Here is a 20823-nt window from a genome sequence, read left to right as displayed (position 1 = left end):
TCCAGTAAGTTGTCATTCCATCGTTTGCGTGGTCTTTCTACTGATCGTCTTCCTATTGGGGAACCGTCTCTTGCCGTCTTTGCCGTATATGTTGTTAAAGAGGATAATTAGTGCGCTTAAATTGTCTTCATCTATAAGATTATTAGCTCAATGTGAACTTTATCTTTATCTGGCCCAGGCGCGAGCTTCCTCGATGTCAATTTGTGTTGGTTTCGTTCTTATGTCCATGAAAAGATCTTCAATATATTTAGTCATGTTTCTATCATCCACTTTTCCTCAGCCTCTTTTATTTTGTTCCGTATTAATTTGTTGTTTTCTATATTTGGGTTTTTTTTTCTATATTATCTTTTTTATTCCATGATTTGAAGTATTTCTTGAGTCATCCAAGGTTTTCGGCGTTCTTGTTTCTTTTGTAGAGTTTCGAACTGTGTCTTTATAACAGAATCTTTGATTTTGCTCCACAGAATGTTCATATTCTCATTATTTTCCATTTCTAATGTTAATCTTTTTATTTTTTGGTTTATGCAAGTTGAACCCTAAGCACGTATTTCATTTCTTAAGCAACTTTAGAACTTTTGGATTTTATTATCTTTTTTACTCTGATGAAGTAAAGGAGTTTTAGTCTGATGGGACATCTGCTCCAGTGTAAGTCGTAACGCTTATAATAGAATTTCTCAATCTTAGATTGGTTAGTATAATGCAATTTTGTTTATTATCCTGTGGTGACCTACAGGTATACAGTCTACGTGGTGGTAATCAAAACCATGGTGTTTATAATCGCTAGGTATTCTTCTTGACAAAATTGAGCCAATATGTCGCCTCTAGCATTTCTTGTTCCTATACCATAATCACCTATTATATTGTCCACTCGGCCTTTTCCTATCTTTGCATTTAAATCGGCCATTATTATAGTAATTTCTTCCTTCCTGGTGTATTGTAAAAGTTCTTTGAGTTATTCATAAAAATGTTCTATTTCAGCCTCTGATTTATCTGTAGTTGGAGCATACACTTGTACTACATTAATGTTCACTGACTAACCCTGTATTTGTAATAACAGCATTCTATCCGAAAAGGGAATAAAATTTACAACGGCTGTTTGAATTCACCTGGAGATGATTATAACTTCGTATAGATGATCACAAGTGTCATTTCTGGAGTAATATATCATTTTATCCATTACCATTGGTTTACCGGAACCAGGCCAGCGCATTTCGCTTATGCCTAATATTACTAGGTTCAGTCTGCTCATTTCCTGAATCGCGTTGTGGGTATTTCCTTGTTCTAAAAAGCTTCTCACGTTCCATGTCTCGAAATTTAAAAAATAATTTGTTCTCTATATAGTTATTTGCCACATTGGGTAGCTCCTGGATTGACCGTATTTTGCATGGTCATTCTAGGAAAATCTAACGATCTTTAATGTAGTGGTCTCCCGCTGCCTTCGAGATCCTTACGTCGTTGATAACATATAGGTTCATCCGTCTTTGGGGCCAATTTCTCAACCCCAGGACAAAAAAGTGCCCTACCACTTACACTAACTCATCTGCCCGAAGCCGTTGGTCAGTTAGTGAAGGATTGCTTATACCGATAATCACTCGGGGAATGAATATGTAGTAAAAAGAAATACCCTCTCGGAAACCTAATAGTCATTCCGAGTCGGAAGAAACAAGAGTTAGCCAAGAGAGGCTGATAGGAAAGATTAAAGACATTTCAGATGTCTTGAATTTGAAGGACAATATCTATAAAAAACAAAGGAATGCAATAAACGATATTTTATTTATGTGTTTATAATAGAATACGAGACAGGACCTTCTTCATCACTATTTAATTAATCCTTTAGTTCTGAATCCTTTAATCCTGAAGTTTAAAATTCAGTGATAAAGTTTAATTAACCTAAATAGTGACAAGAGGACTTTCATAACAAAAGCGATGCAACTTCTCTTATAATATCGATAATAATCGATAGTGTAAGGTGACACAACTCAATATCTGATTTGTATATTTTTTATTATTTTTACTTTAGTGACATGAAAACTATTTTAAACATAAAATATATTATAAAATTAAAAGGGAAATATTATCCCCTAAAAAATATAATTCATCTCTATAAATACTATGTGTAGGATATGAATCGCATTTTTTAAATATCCCTCGTAACATTCACTACCTTTAAAATTAATTTCTATTTTTACAACTTTCGTAGCTGGTCGTGGAGGGAGAAAATTGGACGATGTCAGAGACAAATATCAAAAAGCTTGCAGAAAATTACATTTAACCCATAACGAATACGTTCTCCTGCTTTGCGAAGCTGTCGAATTTGAAAAAGACTTTAGGACTGTGTTACTACCAGGACTCTTAGAATATCAGCAGTCACTTCAAGAATCATATATTTCCACATGGTAAGTTTAAATAGAAAGTCCGCATTGCTATAGAGCTGTTTGTCTTTTAGCGTTTTAGATTGTTATTAATGTTATTTCTTATGGGAATAATGCTGTATAATTGGAGAACAATTAAATCTTTGTGTTTTTTATATCAAAACAATTTTTTTGGGAAAAATACCGCAATAAATAAAAAATGCATAATTTCTTAATTAATATCAAAAGAAAAAGTCTAATTTGAGTTTTTTTAGCTTGTTTTTCTTACCTTTTGCTGTATACTTACAGTTTATAATGAAGTTATCCATTCAAATACGTTTTTCAGATGAAAAAACAAAGTGAATTCTAAACTATTACAACACGCTCCTTTTAGAATGCCCCATAATCTCCATTTTTGTTTTTTTCATAGTTTAATATATATATATATATATATATATATATAAATATAGAATAGAATAGAATATAACTTATTTAGTAAATATACAAAAATAGTTTTGTTTTTGACAAGTCAAAGGAATAGTCACAATTTATATACATACATATAAAAAAAATTTTACGAATTTAAACATTACAAACAGATATTAATATTAACAATTTAATAAACGATAAACACACTAAATAAAAATATAAAAACTAGTACTATTGAGTAAAAGGTGTACTTAGGTACTCCGTTTTTGAATAGAAACAATGTTTCAAAAAGTGTGATTTGATTTTAAGCTTAAACGATAACGAGTGAAGACTTTTTACTTCATCTGGCAAAAAGTTATACAACCCAACATCAGTCGAATTTTTTATGCTCTTTGTCAACCTAAAACGTTGTGCTATAATAGCATCTCTAGATCTTGTATAGTGATCATGGAAGTTGGAGTTTATGTTAAACTTACCTTTGTTATATGGCATGTATATATATATATATATATATATATATATATATATATTTAGATATATATATATATATATATATATATATATATATATATATATATATATATATATAGATATAGATATATATATATATATATATATATATATATATATATATATATATATATATATATATATATTTATATGAAAATTACTAAGTTCTCGGGAAGAACCGCGTTGGGAATTTAGTACTCGACGTTTCGGCACCCATTTTTTAGTCATTATCAAGAGTGATACGGTTCCGTTCGAGTCGGGGTCTCAATCTGCCTACTCCCCTCACTCGTGACGTACCAGTATCTTGTTCCGTATAAATGCGAGAATTGTCAAAGGTCTCAATCTGCCTACTCCTCAGTGTCGAGTGACGACCGGTCTTGCCCTGTCCCTGTATGGCTGCTTTTATACTCTCAGGATGCGCGGGAACGGTATGCGCTGACGTGGACTGAACAGTGTGGGCGGGAGGTCGCTGAAGCAGGGGTCGCCATGTTGCCGGTAGTCGTTTAGCGTCATCGCGCGTATTTAAGCTGTTAGGCCGGTTTGTCTGTCCTATGTATGTACGTTGGCAACTGGAACAAGGTATCCCGTAGACACCATAGTCTTCATTGGGGATTTGGTCTTTTACGGATCTGACGAGATTGGACAACTTCGAGTGAGTAGTGAAGGTGGTTTTGATGTTTAGAGGAAGAAGAATTCTACTGATCTTGTCAGTGACACCTTTAATAAAAGGTAGAAAGATTTTGGGTTGATCCGGCGGCAAGGTCAGCTCAGACCACGTCAGCGCATACCGTTCCCGTGCATACTGAGAGTATAAAAGCAGCCACACAGGGCAAGACGGGTCGTCTCCGAACTTCCGAACTCGAACGGAACCGTATCGCTCTTGATAATGGCTCCAAAATGGGTGCCGAAACGTCGAGTAATAAATTCTCAACGCGGTTCTTCCCGAGAACTTAGTATTTTTTAATTATTCTGACCGCGGAAACTTATGGTTAGAGATGTCTCTCCATTTTCTTTATGCAGTGCCCTAATGTTCCAATTTCTAACATTTTGCTTTTCTAAATTTTCCTTCGCAGCGGTCTTGTGGATCTTCCTCTTCTTATAGATACCCTTATTCCTATTCTTAATACTATCTTCGGTACTCTTTTTTGATATACAGAGTTTAGATAAGGTATGGAATTAAGTAAATATCTTTGAAACGAAAAAGACGATATTCATGAAATTTTATATGCAAATCCAATGAAAAAACGTACTTGTTATTACTACTCTACGTCCCTTTTCACGGAAAATACTAACTTATTTAATTTAAATGAGGAAGTGCTCATGAAGCACATTCCAAGCGTCCAAACAAGTTGAATTTTTGGTTTAAATATTATTAAATATTAAAATTATTTTAATATAATTAAAAAACATTTTCTAAGAAAAGCAGAAACATAATTCAAAATATTTTACCTTAATTTAACTACAAAATGGTATTTCTAACTAAAAGGTAACACCCTTTGATTATATAACTCATATTCATTCTTAGCCAGGTATTTCAATTTTACTTATTTTGATGATCAAATTCACAATACAGTTTAGCTCTATGCTGCATGCAGTATCCTTTATGGTAAGCTAAGCTTCGTTTTTCTATCTTGTACTTTGCAAAAATAACACCTAGTTTGCATTACTAAACTTGTGGGATGTTGTGTGGCAAGGTCTTCAACTTAAAGAATGCCACACATTTTTTTGTCAGTGATTACTGTATCGAAGCTATTTGAAGTCTCTCTCGCATTAGTGGTTTAATTAAAGCATTTCCAAATATTTCAGAAATGTTCTTCTATTATTAGATGTATTTTCTTTTCAAGGGCGATTTGCAGGAGAAAATAGCAGCATTGCATTTATACCACTTGCATCAAGCATGTTAAATGAAATTCTTAGTGGCCATCGCATCGTCTGGATTTTCGTGATGCAGTATAAGAATGGCATACTTGGTCAAACGTATCTGTTCTGTACCTCCTTTTGATTCATTATAGGTGTGTATAGTGTTTGGTTTTCCTGTAACAGCATTTAACGAATCATTGTGGTGTAATGTTGACAGCAAAAGAACAACTTTTTTGAGCTTTGGAGTGTATGAGAGGGTAGTTTTATTTTCGTCGAATACAAATAATGATGTAGCTAGTTCCTTTTTACCGAGAAAGGACGGTGTAATTCCTCGTTTATTTTTCTCAGTGTACTTAAGAGAGCTAGTCTGATTTGCCTCATCATTTGATCAGGCAGAGATACTGAGGTGAACCAGTTTTCTACTATTATATTTCGGTTGGTTCCATGTATTGGTTCAGAAGTATTTAGAGCGGCAGTCAACAGGCTCCGCATAGCCATGATGATTTCTAACCTTCGATAGAAGACGGAACTTGAAGAAGAAGAGTCGTCATTATCGTTATTATTCGCGTATGTATGCAAATTTATCTGCTGTTTTTCTTATTGTTCTTGTTTCTTTATCATCAAACCTTAGGCATACAGCTAGAAATTGAATCTCTGATGCAACATCGTAACAAAAAATATTCCATTACCAAATTGTAGGGACCAAACTTCATCAACGTTAGAGTTAGAAACTTTTTAATGCACCAGATAATAACAATAACTCAATGAGGGCTTTCATTTCTGTTTAATTTGTCAATCTGGTGTAACTTTGCATAGCGGTACTTTCACTTTTGTGAATGATTTCTTCATTTGTTTAAAGGACGATAATATCTAACATTTGTTCCTTAAACAGTAAACTCCAGACTTCTTCAGGAGACTGAAGAATCCTGGCTTTTCCTTTGGGGCCTGGTAAATGCGTAACAATATTTCCGGCTGCTGTACGATGACGCCTTGAGGATTGTTCTGTAGACCAGCGCTGCCCATCTTTTTCATGTAAACTTGCAATATTTCTAACTGGTTCATGATCTACTTGACTATCACTGTTCACTTTCATTAGTATTGGTATTGAAATTTTGTTCTTCGACGTTCGGAACTTCCGACGTTCTGACTTCATCAGATTCGGAATCGGCACCAAAGATATCTTCACCATCATCCCCGTTGTTTTCCTTAGCAAATAAATTTTCGACTTCCATTTCCACTTGGGGCAATGGACGACGTTTTCCCCAGTTTTTTTTCCAACTACATGAAGCCATTTCACTAAAAAATAATTATAAGGAAAATTAATAAATTATCACAAACCTCACACATGGGTGCTACATATCCTAGCGCGCATTCAATAATTTTTTGTTATTGGATATATTGCTCAAATGAGACCGCAACTACAAACTCAGCCATGGCAGACTACAGACTGAATTAACATGAAGCTGCATAATGGCATCAATATTGCATTGCTGCTGCTCATGCTACATTAAGCTAAGTGTCTGGATGGGTATCTCACACCCAGGAGTGAGCTTCCAGAATAATCACCGTTCTTGCGTCTAAACTTTACTGTATTTCGAAATTATCTTTGGTAAAAATAGGATATCTTTAATATAAGCTTGAAAGTTAATTTTGCTAACATTAGCCTCGAAGTACTTAAATTTTAATTAGAGTCTATTCGGTGAACTTACATGAGTTTCGAATTAAACAAATAGGCAACGAATCAACTGACCGACTAAAAATCAATATTTAGGTTGATGCTTTAGATGGGTAACGGCAATTGGCATCTGAAAAATCCTATGAAATCATAAGGAAATACATAGATTTAAATTTCATAACTACCAAATTGGTGACACTCGACAGACTCGAAGACATTTTATAAATGAAATGAAACTTGTTATCCTCCAGTTAAATGTATTTTCCTAATTGTTAACGTATGGTGTAACTGTATATCCAAAAGCGAAAAATTAATTGAGGATTGGTGGAAAATAAACGAAATAAGCCCAATCATAATAACCATTACCGGTGACGACAGCGATGCCGGCGATAATACCATTGTTTAAATAGGACTAGTTAGACAATCCTTATGGAACAAACGTTTGACTTTAATTCTGCCGTCACATGGCGGCCTCTAGTCATAAATTTAAAAAACTATTAACAGAAACTTAAATCTCTGCAGGATTCTATTCGAGTATATTTTTGCCTGTCTCCTAACTAAGGCAAACCTGTACACGGATGCCAGATTGTGAAGAAAATATAAAACTTTAATAAAATGCTTATTGTTATTATCGTTGTATGCGTCTAGTGAAAGATAACTTGACTATTTCGAGCGAATATTTCAAACTGTTTTTATACTTTGAGACTTGCTAAATCTAAATCGGTTAGTAATCTATTTATATGAAGTAGGTAAATGCTATCTTTTTTAAATTTTTATTAGTTTACCAGATATTTAATTTGGTTATATGATTTGCTAGAAAAGGATTAAATATTTAATTGAAATATACTCGATTGCTATCGTCTTAGAACACTAATGCAGAGGTTTATTTTTTAGTCAAGACTTAAGTTTTATCATTGTTTAAAAAAGAAAATCTTTTTAAACAATGGTTTTATGTATGTTTTGAGAAAATTAAATTTTCAATCTTTTAATCTTTAAAATGACGTTTGAAAATATAGTAAATTTATAGGTATGGTTTTTTGATAAGAATGTTTTTGAAACAAATAAACACATCGATATGCCACAACAAGAGGCAACACATATTTAGGGAAAAATTAATCTGTGTGTTGGGATAAAAGGAATAATAAAACAACACTTTAATAAATAGTATCCTTTATTTTATTTATTTATGTATTTTATGATATAAACACCATTTTTGTATTTCTGTTTACATAAATGAGAATGTTTTTTTCAATCAAATCGACCGATTTGAGCTGTTTATTAATTGAATAATTTTAAATTACAAACTGATAGATATTGCAAAAATTAAATTCGCATTATTTTAATAGTTATATACCACTTATCAAAATTCTAATATCTACACATAGACAATATTAACGAAATAATAATTCAAGATAAAAAAAACAAAACAAAATTGTTTACATTAATAGTTATAGAAATTGATTGTAACATTGTTTTCATGACCTAAAATAAGCAATGTATGTATTGCGAAACATTATTGGCACTGGTTGAGGTTGTTTTGCTATCGAATACGTATAAAAAACGAGTGGTGTCGTTAACAAACCTTCCTCTTCTACCTCACTATATTTTTTTGGTTTGCATTTAGATATTTTTGGACAAAATGCTTACTGCAAGGAAATTTTTTTTTAAATCGGGTAGCACCAGACTTTCCAATGCAGCATTACCTACAACAATATTATTATTAACACAACTTAAAAAAAGCAACTTTCTGCACAATAAAGTAAAAAAACAATTTAAGTTCTGTATTCAAAATATAAATAACTTCGCAGTTGTGCCAATATATATATATATATATATATATATGTATATAGAAAAGAAGAAAAGAAATATATATATATATATATATATATATATATATATATATATATATATATATATATATATATGTATATATATATATATATATACATATATGTATATATATATATATATATATATATATATATATATGTATACATATATATATATATATATAAGAGTAAGAAAAAAGAAATTTTTTAGATAGGAAAAAAAAAAAGATCCCATAGGACTATCAGAAACTAGTCCTATGGGATCTAGTCTTTCACCCATTCTAAGTAGCTATGTCATGGATGATGTTATAAGTGATTGTGATTGTATCAACAATTGCACTTTTTTCATTCCTTTTTTTAAAGATATGTAGATGATTTAGTTTTGGCACTTCCTAAACACAAAATTATTGAAATAGTCAACATTTTCAAGTATCATAATCAACATATACAATTTACAGTTGAGGAAGAGATAGACAATTCTCTAGTTCCTTATAGTAGGTTTCAAGTCCAGTGGTTTATACAGGCGGGTGAATTGTTTGCAGTTGGTAAGTTTGGTATGGTTGATTCGTAGTCTTGTATTAGTCGATGCTTCTCTTATAGTTATGAAGTCTAGGGAGAGATGACCAATAAAAGATTGAAGTTTATGAAAAGTTGTTTTGCTCTTTTGTTCTAAGTTTTGTCAAGTATCCTCTACCGACTTTTTTAAAACGAATTTCGAGATTCGTTAGCTAGTTGATTTGGCATGGTTGGTAGCTTCTTTGGCACAATGATCTGCTGATTTATTACCAGTAATTCCGGTGTGAGAAGGCAGCCATATGAGAGAGACTGTTACATCGTAAGCAGAGAGATTTTGGTATTATGTCATGAATGTTTTGAACTAATAGGTGCTCAGTGAAAATTGTATTGACTAAATGGATATATGAAAGTTAATCTGAACAAATAGTTTAGAACAAAGGTTAGAAGATTCAAGTTTGTTAAAAATAGTGAGTGAGGTATATATTGAAGTCAGATCTTTAGCCCAGAGGGGAAGTAAAGGTAGAGGAAATGAACTAGTAAGAAAAAGGTCAATATTTTTAAGTAGTGGCAAATTAATTGAGGTATAGGTTTTATGATAAGGTGTTGGTTATTGTTAGTGGAAGAAGACCTGTGGCAATTAGGGAATGAACGGGATGAAATGGATTTGCGGATGTTGATGCAGCATACGAAAGTAGAAGTGATTATCGTCTTGGGTAGGAGAAAGTTCATTAGATTCACGGTATACACTCTCAATAGGACTAAAGCGAAAAGCGCTCAGAAGTAGTTTTATTGGCACCCCATTGAAGATGACTGAGGGTTTTAAAAATGTTCAACCTTTTAAAACAATTGATTTTAAGTTCAGAGATTTGATGTTTTCAATTTAATCTGGAGTCAAACATAAAACCGAGAATTTTACAATAATTAACAACAGAAAGTAGAGAATTGGTAAATAAAATTTGGGGTAAGGGAGTGGAAATCCCTATGGAAAATTTTATTAATTTGGTTTTGCTCTCAGAGAGTGATAATCTTAGTTCGTTAGATTTACTACACTTTGTATAAGTTTATATGAGGTTGAGACAGATTTAACATGGCAGTAAATGATTAGGTCATCAGCGTATTGAACATATTTGATGGGAGGCAAATTTCGTTGATGGCAAGAATGAATAAATTTAAACTTAATACAGATTCTAAAGGGACACCTTAATTTTGAGGAAGAGATTGAAAAAGTTTACCCTTGGCAAGGACTTTAAAGATTCTTTCAATTAGATATTTTTTTACAAATGAGAAAATATTACCATTTAAATTATAGTGGGAGATTTTGTCAATGATTGCTTTTCTGGAGATTAAATAAAATGCCCCTTCAATGTTAAGTACAGTTGCTACGACATCTTGTTGATTATAGATTGCTTAAGAAATGTGTGTGTACAAAAAGGGTGTACATATGTGAAATTATGAATATAATTTCGGTGTATGAGGACTGTATTACATAGGGCTGGTTCAAATAAATTAGAATATGTGGCAAAAGGTTATACAGACTATATCAAATTAATTTTATATAAAGTCTTACCAATTCTTCATGCGAGAGTTAGAGTGGAGAAAAAGCGCGGTAAGCCTGTACCAAGCGATAGATAGCGATAGAGAGATTATACGTCTGCCTAGTAGGACTCAGCAGACGAAAGAGAGGACGACTGTTTCTAGCAACAGTCAGCAGTCAAGTGTACAACTGTCTGTATTTCTAATGGAGTGGGGTTAAAATGTGAGTAGGAAGGGTTGGAGAACGGGAAATAATTGTAAAATTGTGGTAGAATAGTAGCTAGTAATACAGCGAAAAAATGACATGTCATGAAGACAAAAACGATTTGTCTTCATGACATAACCCGTTTGTGTTCGTTTGTTCTTTGTAATGATCTTTCTTTTATCTTAGTATAGATTAGGGCAAGATCTTTCATTAACGATTGTCAGCGGTATGTCAGTGGTAAATTTACTGGCTTCATTTAGAGGGTCGTTGGTGCCTAAGGAATTTTCGAGAAATTTTTCAAGATTATTCTAGAAAACCCTAATTTTTGTGTTTTTATAGGATTTGAGTGCAGCTTTTAGTTCGAAATAGTTTATACGAGAGTTCGGATAATTGGTATCTTGTGAAAGTGAGGATGAATAATGAAAGGGCGAAGGAAGAAAAGAGTATATATGGTTAGGTTCAGATTTGTTGCAAAACTTTTCTTTTAAATTTTCTGCCAGAATCTTGGCTGTCTCTTAATTGTCAAGGATAACCTTTCGATTAAAAAAGAGATTGGAGATTTTAAGGTTATTTTTTATTCACAATTTTTTTTCCACACTGGGCTAGTATTTGAAGTACATAAAGTTTTCTTACTTAATTAAATATCGTGTCTAAATTTGGCAAAAGATGAAGTAAAAATATACAGAGAGCAGAAAAAATGAATAAATGCGAGAGAAATAGAGAAATTCTATTCATCATGTATGCTGTGATTAGATTTGACATCAGATTTATCAGAGGATGCACTTATATATACTCTTGTAAGTCGGAGGTAGGCTGTTCTTTTAACTTTTTTAAGATTCTAGTAATACGGTTTTTATTGATCTTTTCCTTGTACCTATGTAGAGCTGCAATAAGTCCTTTTGAATACCATCTATGTTGGAGGATTTTTAAGCTTCTTGTAGTGGGGTGATACATACAAAACAGTTCTCAAGAAATGTAATAAGTTACGTGGAATTAAGTGTAAAATTAGTCGGATTATCTTTGTAAATCATTTTTATAGCGGAAATATAATATCCGATTATATAATTTCGATACCACCACTTTGGGTGGTATCCAAAATGCCAAAGGAGGAAAAGAACTTAATAGAGCAAGAATACCGGATGAAGATAGAATGGTAGGAGTATCAGGAGGACTGTCATTGAAGTGTCCCCTTTTTTGTCCTACTGCCAACATGGGCTTTGAATTAGTACGACGAGGGATGGATAAATCCATAATGGCAGCCAGGATGGGTATGTAGTTAACGGAGATGGACTCAATTTCCGAAGATAGAAATTCTTTTGATGAAGTGAAGGATTTAGGATTAAGGACTCCTTAGAGTCAGCTGAAAATGAAAAATAGGGAGGAGCATTAGCTGCAATGAGTGTGTGATCTGGTCAACTGGAGACTTTGCAATCATACTCCACGGTACGACCCGTAAGCTTACAAAGAAAACACTATAGTCTGTCAGAGAATAAAAATATTTTAAAGGATGTATTTTCATGGTTAATTAACAGAGAAGATTGCACTTCGAAGTTCACCTTGTCAGGGATTACAAATGTTACCCTAGGAAAACTCCTGATAATATGCCTATTGATCATCTGATGTTCCGTATTTTTTAGGGACGTCTCGATTAGTGAATGCGGAATGGAAGGAGATACATTTGAAATAAGGATTCTTTTGGTCGCAGAAAGAAGCCTGCAGATAAAGATGACGGTGAAATTAATTATGACGTTCGGTGTATTAGTTGATCAACGATGTCGGTAGAAGTGAGGAAAAAGTGGATTCGATTATTCGAAATGCGAGATGTAAAAGTAATATTTTTTGGATAAACCATTTCACCAATTTCTGTAATATATTTAAATAAAACAGTATTCAAAATGGAGTGCATGACAATAACTTGTTCCCTTTTAGGAAACGAACGGGGAGGAGGTCTAGAGACTGCGGCAACGACATATGATTTTGGGTTGGAATTAAAGCTGTTTTGTGTAAATGTAAATATTTAATTGCTGTTCATGATGTGTAGTCATGGTTACCCAGACCGTAACACAATACCTAAATGTGAGTACCTAATGGACCCTCTCCCAAACTGGAAAGAAAGAAAAAAGGATCTCACCTATTTCTTGTGATTTTCACTGGTTTTCTTTAATTACACCAATATAGCCGCAATTAAATTCGACTATTGAAATATAAAACCAAATTTGATACTTGTTTTCTTATCACATTGTGATTAAAGAACTTCGCTTCGTATTGTTAACTCGTCGATGAATTACTTTATCTGTTTAACACTGTTTAAATCTTTAAAATCCGTGAGGAACTTTAAAAAGGGTGTTTAACCTTTGACAGTTATTTGACGTTTTTTGAATCGATTATTTGAAGCTTTATTTGTAAACTTCAACATTTTATTAAAAAAACAGTTTGAAAAAGTGCTTTTTAGCTTCTAAACGTTTATACTACTTTTTATATTTTTCATGTCATACGGCTGTACGTAGGCTCAATGAAAAGCTGGTGTAAAAGCACAATTAAAAAAAAAAACAGAAATTTCCATAACCAATAACAAGAAACAAGCTGAGATATTGCAGCGGACAGATCTCCCTTGCATTTTTCTGTGGCGATATTTTACGATTACCATTATTTTAATGTTTCAAAACTAATTTACTTCTTCACTGTGTATGCCATTTATAAATCGAATTATAAAATTTAGATATTCTTTTACAATGTGTTCAATTTTCAGCCTTAATGTTAATAAACAATGAAAATATTTGCAATTTCTTAAACAAGAAAAAAAAATACTATTTGATTTCCTCTGGGCAATAGAAGGTTTTGGTTTTTTTTAAATGTTTAGCTTTATATTGAGCCTAGATACAAGTGTAACACATAAAAAAGTCAAAGTTATTAGAAATTTTTATATGCTAAAAATTTGTTATTCTTCAAACTGATATTTAAACACAAATTTAATATAATCTTGATGTTTGTTTTTAATAATTTAAAACGAAGCCATAAAAATCGATTTCTATTTACAAAATAACCCTAGAGTGACTGTTTGGATAAGTACAGTTTTTTAAATAATCGGACTCCTGGATAAACAAATTGAATAACTCATAAACTGTATGGTCGTTCTGTATGATATTTAGCACCCTTTAAAAACTCATTAACTGCCATAATTTTAAATAGTTGTATTACATATCGTTATGCAAAAAAGAAAGTTATTTATATGTATATTATTTATATTTATATTAACATTTATAAATTTTACAAAAATAAGGGTTTTTAAATTATCTCGGTCAATTCTTTATGTATTTTAATTATAAAAATCTCAATATTAGAGAACATTTTATGATCTATAACTTTTATTTTAATCATATATCTCTAACATGAATAAGAAACGTTTTATGCGCATACACTTTTTTCACTTTTTACGATTGTTTAATAAAAAATCAAAGCAAAATTAGCTGTAGTCTTCACACAATTGTCATCAGCTACCCCTCATATACCTTTTAGAGACTTTAAATATCTGTTTAAGATTTTTTCACCTTTTATTAGAGTTGTAGATCATAAAAAGTTATGTAATTTTTGAGAGTATCCAAATTAAAATACATGAAACTATTAACCAAAATAGTTGCAAAAAAAACCTTATTTTTGCAGTTATTTATAAATTATAATAACTCTTTTTTTGCGCAAGGACATGTAACATACCTCCTGGAAATTATGGAAATGAATAAGTTATTAAAGTGCGCTAAATATCAATCAGAGCAAATAGTTTATAGGTTATTTATTCTGTTTATAAACATTTAAAATAACGTTGATATCGTTTATGCCACAAACTTATTTAGATGCTTATGAAAAACTGGTGAAAAACACACTTTCTAAAAAAAAATAGAATCTTCTATGACCATTACTAGGCAAGAGAGCATTTTATATTTAAAACCAAAGCATTTTATTCATAAAATCATACTTCCATTGTCTATCAACAGTAAGAGCTAAAAATTGAAGGAACACTAAATGAAGATCTGAATTGTGCGTTCCAACTTACATATGGCATATGCGGTAAAGAAGTAAAAATTTATAACCCGTTAAAATGATGGTATTCTTAAAATACCGCTCCGGAAAGTAGAATGGAGAACCATTTGAGCTCGGTTTTTTTTAGATTTGAACTTTTTCAAAATGAAGGGCGATTGCAAAATTTGCAATATCTTGGCTTCTGTTGCACGTAAAACATAATTTTTTTTTAAACTGGGATAGCTCAACAAAAAGTTGTTTACATAATCGCTTTCTACGATAAACAAATCGTCACTATTTTTATTAGTTACATTACATACCATTATGCAAAAACTAAGTTATTAAAATTTATAAATTTCTGCAAAATCAAGGGTTTTTTGCAACTATTTTGGTGAATTTTTTATATATTTTAATTTAGAAACTCACAAATGGAAGAACTTTTTGAATCTACAATTTTTATTTTAACTATTTTTCTCTAAACTGGATAAAAAACGTTTATAGCCAAAATCACCTGTATGTCTTTACAGATTTATTATTAACTAACCCTCATATATCTTTTAGAATCTTCAAATATCAGTATCAAATTTTACGTGAAACCAATAATTTTTTCCCAGATGGACCTTTGTATAAATTAGTTCTCCGATAAAGATGAACTTATTTCTACTTTTCAATACAATAACTAAAAATAGCTACAGAAATACATATTTTAATATCTAATACTTTGTTTATGTTTATTAATTTGATATTTATTCACTAATTTGTTTTTCCGAAGTTTATTATATCATAATTATAATACCAACGAAAACGTAAAATTGAAATTAATGCATCTCGAATATGACGCGTGCACCCTGGCGATAATAAAAAATGATGAATGAAAAAAAAACATTTTTTCAAGTTAATTGCGTAACGGAAACGGTGTAAAATAAAAGAATATAAAAAAAGTTTCTATTTACTTACCAGAGTGTAATATCCATGTTTGACAAGCCGAAGGATTTTTTGTCGGAAATCTGAACATTCTTAATCTATGAATTTTGTATGGTGATAAACCACATTTGTAATAACAACAAATATTTCCAGCCATCTGTAAAAAACCATTTATTTATTATGGAAGTAACATTACTTTAATTTAAAATCACTTTTTTCAAATATTATCGAATGTATGTATTATCCGGTAAAATTTATTTCTAAATACCTAATTTGTTCATTTCTCATACAAATGTTTTTTGTTTTAAACACATAGAATTAAAATGTTCTACTTACCTCGGACCAAATTTTTGTAATACACTTCCAAATAAAATAAAATATTTAAATTCTTTAAACTTATTTAGATATAGGAAAATTTAGAAGTCACAGCACGTTTATGTAGGTACAATTTTAGTTGACACGATATTTACTATGTAGTTGATAGTAATAACTCTATTTTAAATGAATACCTATGATTCATGTTCTGTTTTTGTAACATTTTTATTATTTGTAAGTAAACCTGTCGCTACTATGTCAGTGAAATATTGCAACGCTGGTGAATTTAATTCAGTGGATCAAAAATGGACGTTTAGTTTAGTCCTTAACTTTTTCACATAACACCATCTAGTATAATGTATATCAAACAAACAATGGTATATTAAAATCTATTGAGACAGAAAGAGTGGTGACATCTAGTGACTGTCTCAATTAGAATCAAACAAATTTATACATTGCGTTGGCTAACTAGTCCTATTTAAACAATGATAATACTATGAACAATAACGACTAAATTTGAAATCGGAAGTATGTCGTAGCTAAATTTTTAAATTAAAAATAAACTAAATTTGTAAACAAAAAAAAAATTATATGGTACATATAATTAAAACAAAATTAGTGTGCATTATAATTATTGTACTTGCGGTCGTTTTAACATATCACTTAAATTATTGTTTGTTAGTTTATACAAAACACTTTTTTTTAACATTCGAAGCAGTTGGCCCAACAAGACATCGTTTGTTATCCAGAAATAGTTCTAACAAATTTTGAATGAACTCTCCCTTTTGTTATTTAGCTTACTGCCTTAGAGAGAACTGGGATTTCCAGCAAGAGATTAAGTTGAAATATTAATTTTATGCAATATACAACCAAACAACCTATAGGGGAAAGGCGTGTACCTTGGAACGGTTTTACCTTGGGACAATCATTATAAAAATGTAACCGTTGTAGCGAGAAATCTGAGAAATTTGTAATATGATGGCAACACTGTCTCCACTTACATCAAACATTCGCGTTTCCGTCAGCAGCCATTTGATGTGACGACAAGTGTAAAACGTTTTGGTGTCCGTGAAGTAAATTTTATCCATCTTTATAAAATAATAGGAAAAGCACGGTAAGAACTATTGGTTGAATTTTTTCGGCGTATTTCGTCTTTATATATTTAATGCTCACTGTAAACTATATTTTATGAGAAAAAACTTTACTTTAAATTGATGAGGTTAGATTTAGTAAAACATGTGCTTGGTTGTACCTTGGGACGTTGTTATGGTTGTACGTAGGGACTTGTCCCAAGGTACAACCAGATATTTTTCTTCACCGTGTTAATGTTAATCTTATTGTTGCAGATGGGAAGAAGTGCTACAGGAAAAAAAAGGGTGAAACCAGATGCAGAAGCATTAGAAGCAGCTGCCAATGAGATACTGGCGCATAGTCGACCTTTGAGAGAAATAGCTAATCTGTATGGTGTTTCAAAAAGTACTCTTGGTAGGCATATTCAAAAACATAAAGTGTCTATGAAAGCGACTTTCAAGTATGAAGCGAATAATTCAACACGCAAAGTCTTCAGTACTGAACAAGAAAACGAACTGCTCACTTACATTATCAAAGCTGCACAGTGGAACTATGGCGTCACTGTTGAAGAAATGCGAAAACTAGCATATCAGTACGCCAAACTCAACAATGTGAACTACCCTGAATCATGGGATAATAATAAAACTGCTGGTAGACAATGGTACCGATGTTTTAGAACTTCTTATAATAACAAAATATCTCTTCGGAAGCCTGAAGCCACAAGCTTAGGTCGAATGGCCTGTTTCAACAAGCCAAACGTTTTAATATTTTTTGATAAATTGGGAGAAATTTATTCGAGATTAAAGTTAACACCTCAAAATGTGTGGAATCTCGATGAGACCGGCTGCCCTACTGTTCACAAGCCAGTTCGTGTGCTTGGCGATATAAAAGCTAAGCAAATTGGAGCAGCTACTTCTGGCGAGAGGGGTATTAATGTTACTATGATAGCCTGCGTTAGCGCTGCCGGAACATTTATTCCACCAGGTATAATTTTTCCACGTGTTCACTTCAAAGAGCACATGATTAACAACGCACCACCTGGAACTATTGGTATGGCAACTTCTAGTGGTTGGTCCAATGCTGAATTGTTCGTTGAATATCTTCAACATTTCATTTCAGTTGTGAAGCCATCTCCTGAAAATAAAGTGTTGCTTATCCTCGACAACCACGAAAGCCACCTCTCATTGGCTGCTATACACATAGCTAGGGATAATGGAATAGTAATTTTAACCTTTCCTCCGCATACCAGTCACAAACTTCAGCCGTTGGATAGGTCTGTGTTTGGGCCATTTAAAAATTATTTCAATAATGCTAGCAAAGAATGGATGCTGAACCATCCGGGAAAGCCTATATCTATTTACGACATGTCAGAGCTGATAGGAAAAGCATTCCCATTGGCGTTTACCCCAAATAACATTTCGTCAGGTTTCAAAGTAGCAGGTATATGGCCATTTAATGCAAACGTGTTCGGAGACCATGAGTTCTTACCAGCTGAGGTGACCAACAGGCCATATGAACCAAAACAAACTGATATTGAAGAGACAGAACTTATGGAAGTTGATGAAGCCATACCATCAACAAGCAGTGCGCCATGTTCCACTACTGGAATGACCCCTGAACAAATTCGCCCATTTCCGAAGGTTCCACCGCGTAAGACTGGTGGAAGGGGAAGGAGACCGGGAAGATGTATGATTGTCACAGACTCACCGGAGTTGCAGAAAATCAAGGAGCAGAAAATTAAAATATGTAAGCCAGTCCCGAGGAAAAAAGAGGCAGTCAAAAGAGCACTAGTTGTATCTTCTTCTTCGTCTGAAGATGAAGACGAGCTCGAGCTTAAAGACATCTCTGATGGAAGCAGATTTGACTCAAGTTCCGAAGATGAAGATGTTCCTGATTTCTTTCCATCAGACAAAGTTGCACTCAATTTTACCATTGGCAGCTGGGTTGTGGTAAAATTTGAAGTCACTGGAAAAGCTACATCCACTGATGTTTACTATGCTGGTTTGGTTCAAGAAAGCATAAACCAAGAAGTTACTGTGAAGTTTCTCCGAAAACGGAAAGTTTATTTTGTCTTCCCAAATGTTGAAGATATTGCCGTCGTAAAGCATTCAAGCATAGTGAAAGTGTTGCCTGTGCCCAAAATACGGCGAGGATTTCATTCATTCAACATTGCCTTTCCACAAAATATTTCTTTTAAATAATATATAAATACAATAAAATACTTTTATTGGTTTTTTCATCATTAAAAAAGTTATTTCAATATTTGTTTTATTTATATAAATACAGTCAGTTCATGTCCCAATGTACAAACAACACTGTCCCAAGGGTAAACCACAGGTTGAACCTTGGGACTAATATCACTGTACACTTATATGGTAATTACTGATTTACTCGTTGGTTATTATCGATATTTTTAATATCAGTCCAGTGCCTAAATCTTCATTCTTTTACATGGATCAAATACATATCAGTTTCAGATGAAAGAAAAAAACATAAAAATTTAAAAGTAAATTTTGTCCCAAGGTACACGCTTTTCCCCTATACAATAATTTTGTACAGATAATCAGTTAAATCCATGGTTATTTACTTAATCTTGGACCCATGTAAGTTCACCGAATATGTGGACTGGACTTACTTTTGTTATTTATATAATCTAAATAGTTAATTTGTTGTAGGAAACAGATTTTACATGACGTTGCAACTAATTCGGATTTAACTTCTGAGAAGTTCAAAGAAATTCAAAGAAAAATAGAAAATAGTATTGAAAGTCTTAAACCTTCTGAGGAATATAATGATTTCACCGAAAAACACAAGTAAGTATTTTGAGTTGTGCTCCGGAATCTTTCCTTTTTCCTCATTCCATCTTTGACTCTCATTACATGACCTTATGTATCATTTTCTTGCAAAATTAACTATATATTTTTGACCTTTCTTCTCTCTATAAATGCTAATCTTGACGGTTTGCCTCACTGTACAGCAATATATATCTTCGTGTTAGATAAAATAAAACCAATATTTTCAAGTTATTCATTCTTGCTGTGACTAATAATGTTAGTCATCTAACTTTTTATATCTCTATTATTGGTAATGTCTTTTATAGCGTAATAATATGGTTCAGATAATAGCTCTTTTTATTCGTTATCAAATCATATCCATTTGCATATTGTTTACAGTAACATAAAACATTAAAGTCTTAGGCTATGGCTCCACGAGCGACAGATTGTCGCTAGCAGTAGCAGTAAAATTACGGCGGCAGTAAAGCAGTAAAATCATGGCTCCACGAGCGACAGTTTACAGCGCGCATATCGCCGGGTTTTGGTCTTGTAGTGGCTCCATGAGCGTTAATATGACGAAGCTACAATCAGTGGTATCTTGTCCGTTTATCTAGTGTCCGTGTATATAGCAGATAAAATAAATAAATAAATAAGTAAAATAAATTCAGACCGATAATACAATAATATAGTATGGATAATCTATCATTTCAACAAAAAGTTGCTTTAATATTGGCATTGCGCCGTCGACGTAGGGTTAAAAAAAGGAAATGGTGGATTCACCCTGTTCTAGTGCCTAGACAGACAGAGGGAAAATTTT

General features: G+C 32.3%; 1 protein-coding gene across 2 annotated transcripts in view; it reads left to right on the top strand.

Moving 5' to 3' along the window:
* Positions 1-20823, top strand: part of FER (tyrosine-protein kinase Fer) — a 178938-nt gene that overhangs the window by 103095 nt on the left and 55020 nt on the right. For both annotated transcript variants that reach the window (XM_072537447.1, XM_072537448.1), the window contains exons 4-5: positions 2201-2396; positions 19908-20045. In XM_072537447.1, coding sequence (XP_072393548.1) covers positions 2201-2396; positions 19908-20045 — 334 coding nt within the window. The remainder of the gene's footprint in view (positions 1-2200; positions 2397-19907; positions 20046-20823) is intronic.

This window comes from Diabrotica undecimpunctata, chromosome 7 (assembly GCF_040954645.1).
Source record: "Diabrotica undecimpunctata isolate CICGRU chromosome 7, icDiaUnde3, whole genome shotgun sequence".
Taxonomy (NCBI): domain Eukaryota; kingdom Metazoa; phylum Arthropoda; class Insecta; order Coleoptera; family Chrysomelidae; genus Diabrotica; species Diabrotica undecimpunctata.
The sequence above is the reverse complement of the archived record's forward strand: the minus strand, read 5'-3'. Positions and strand labels throughout refer to the sequence as shown.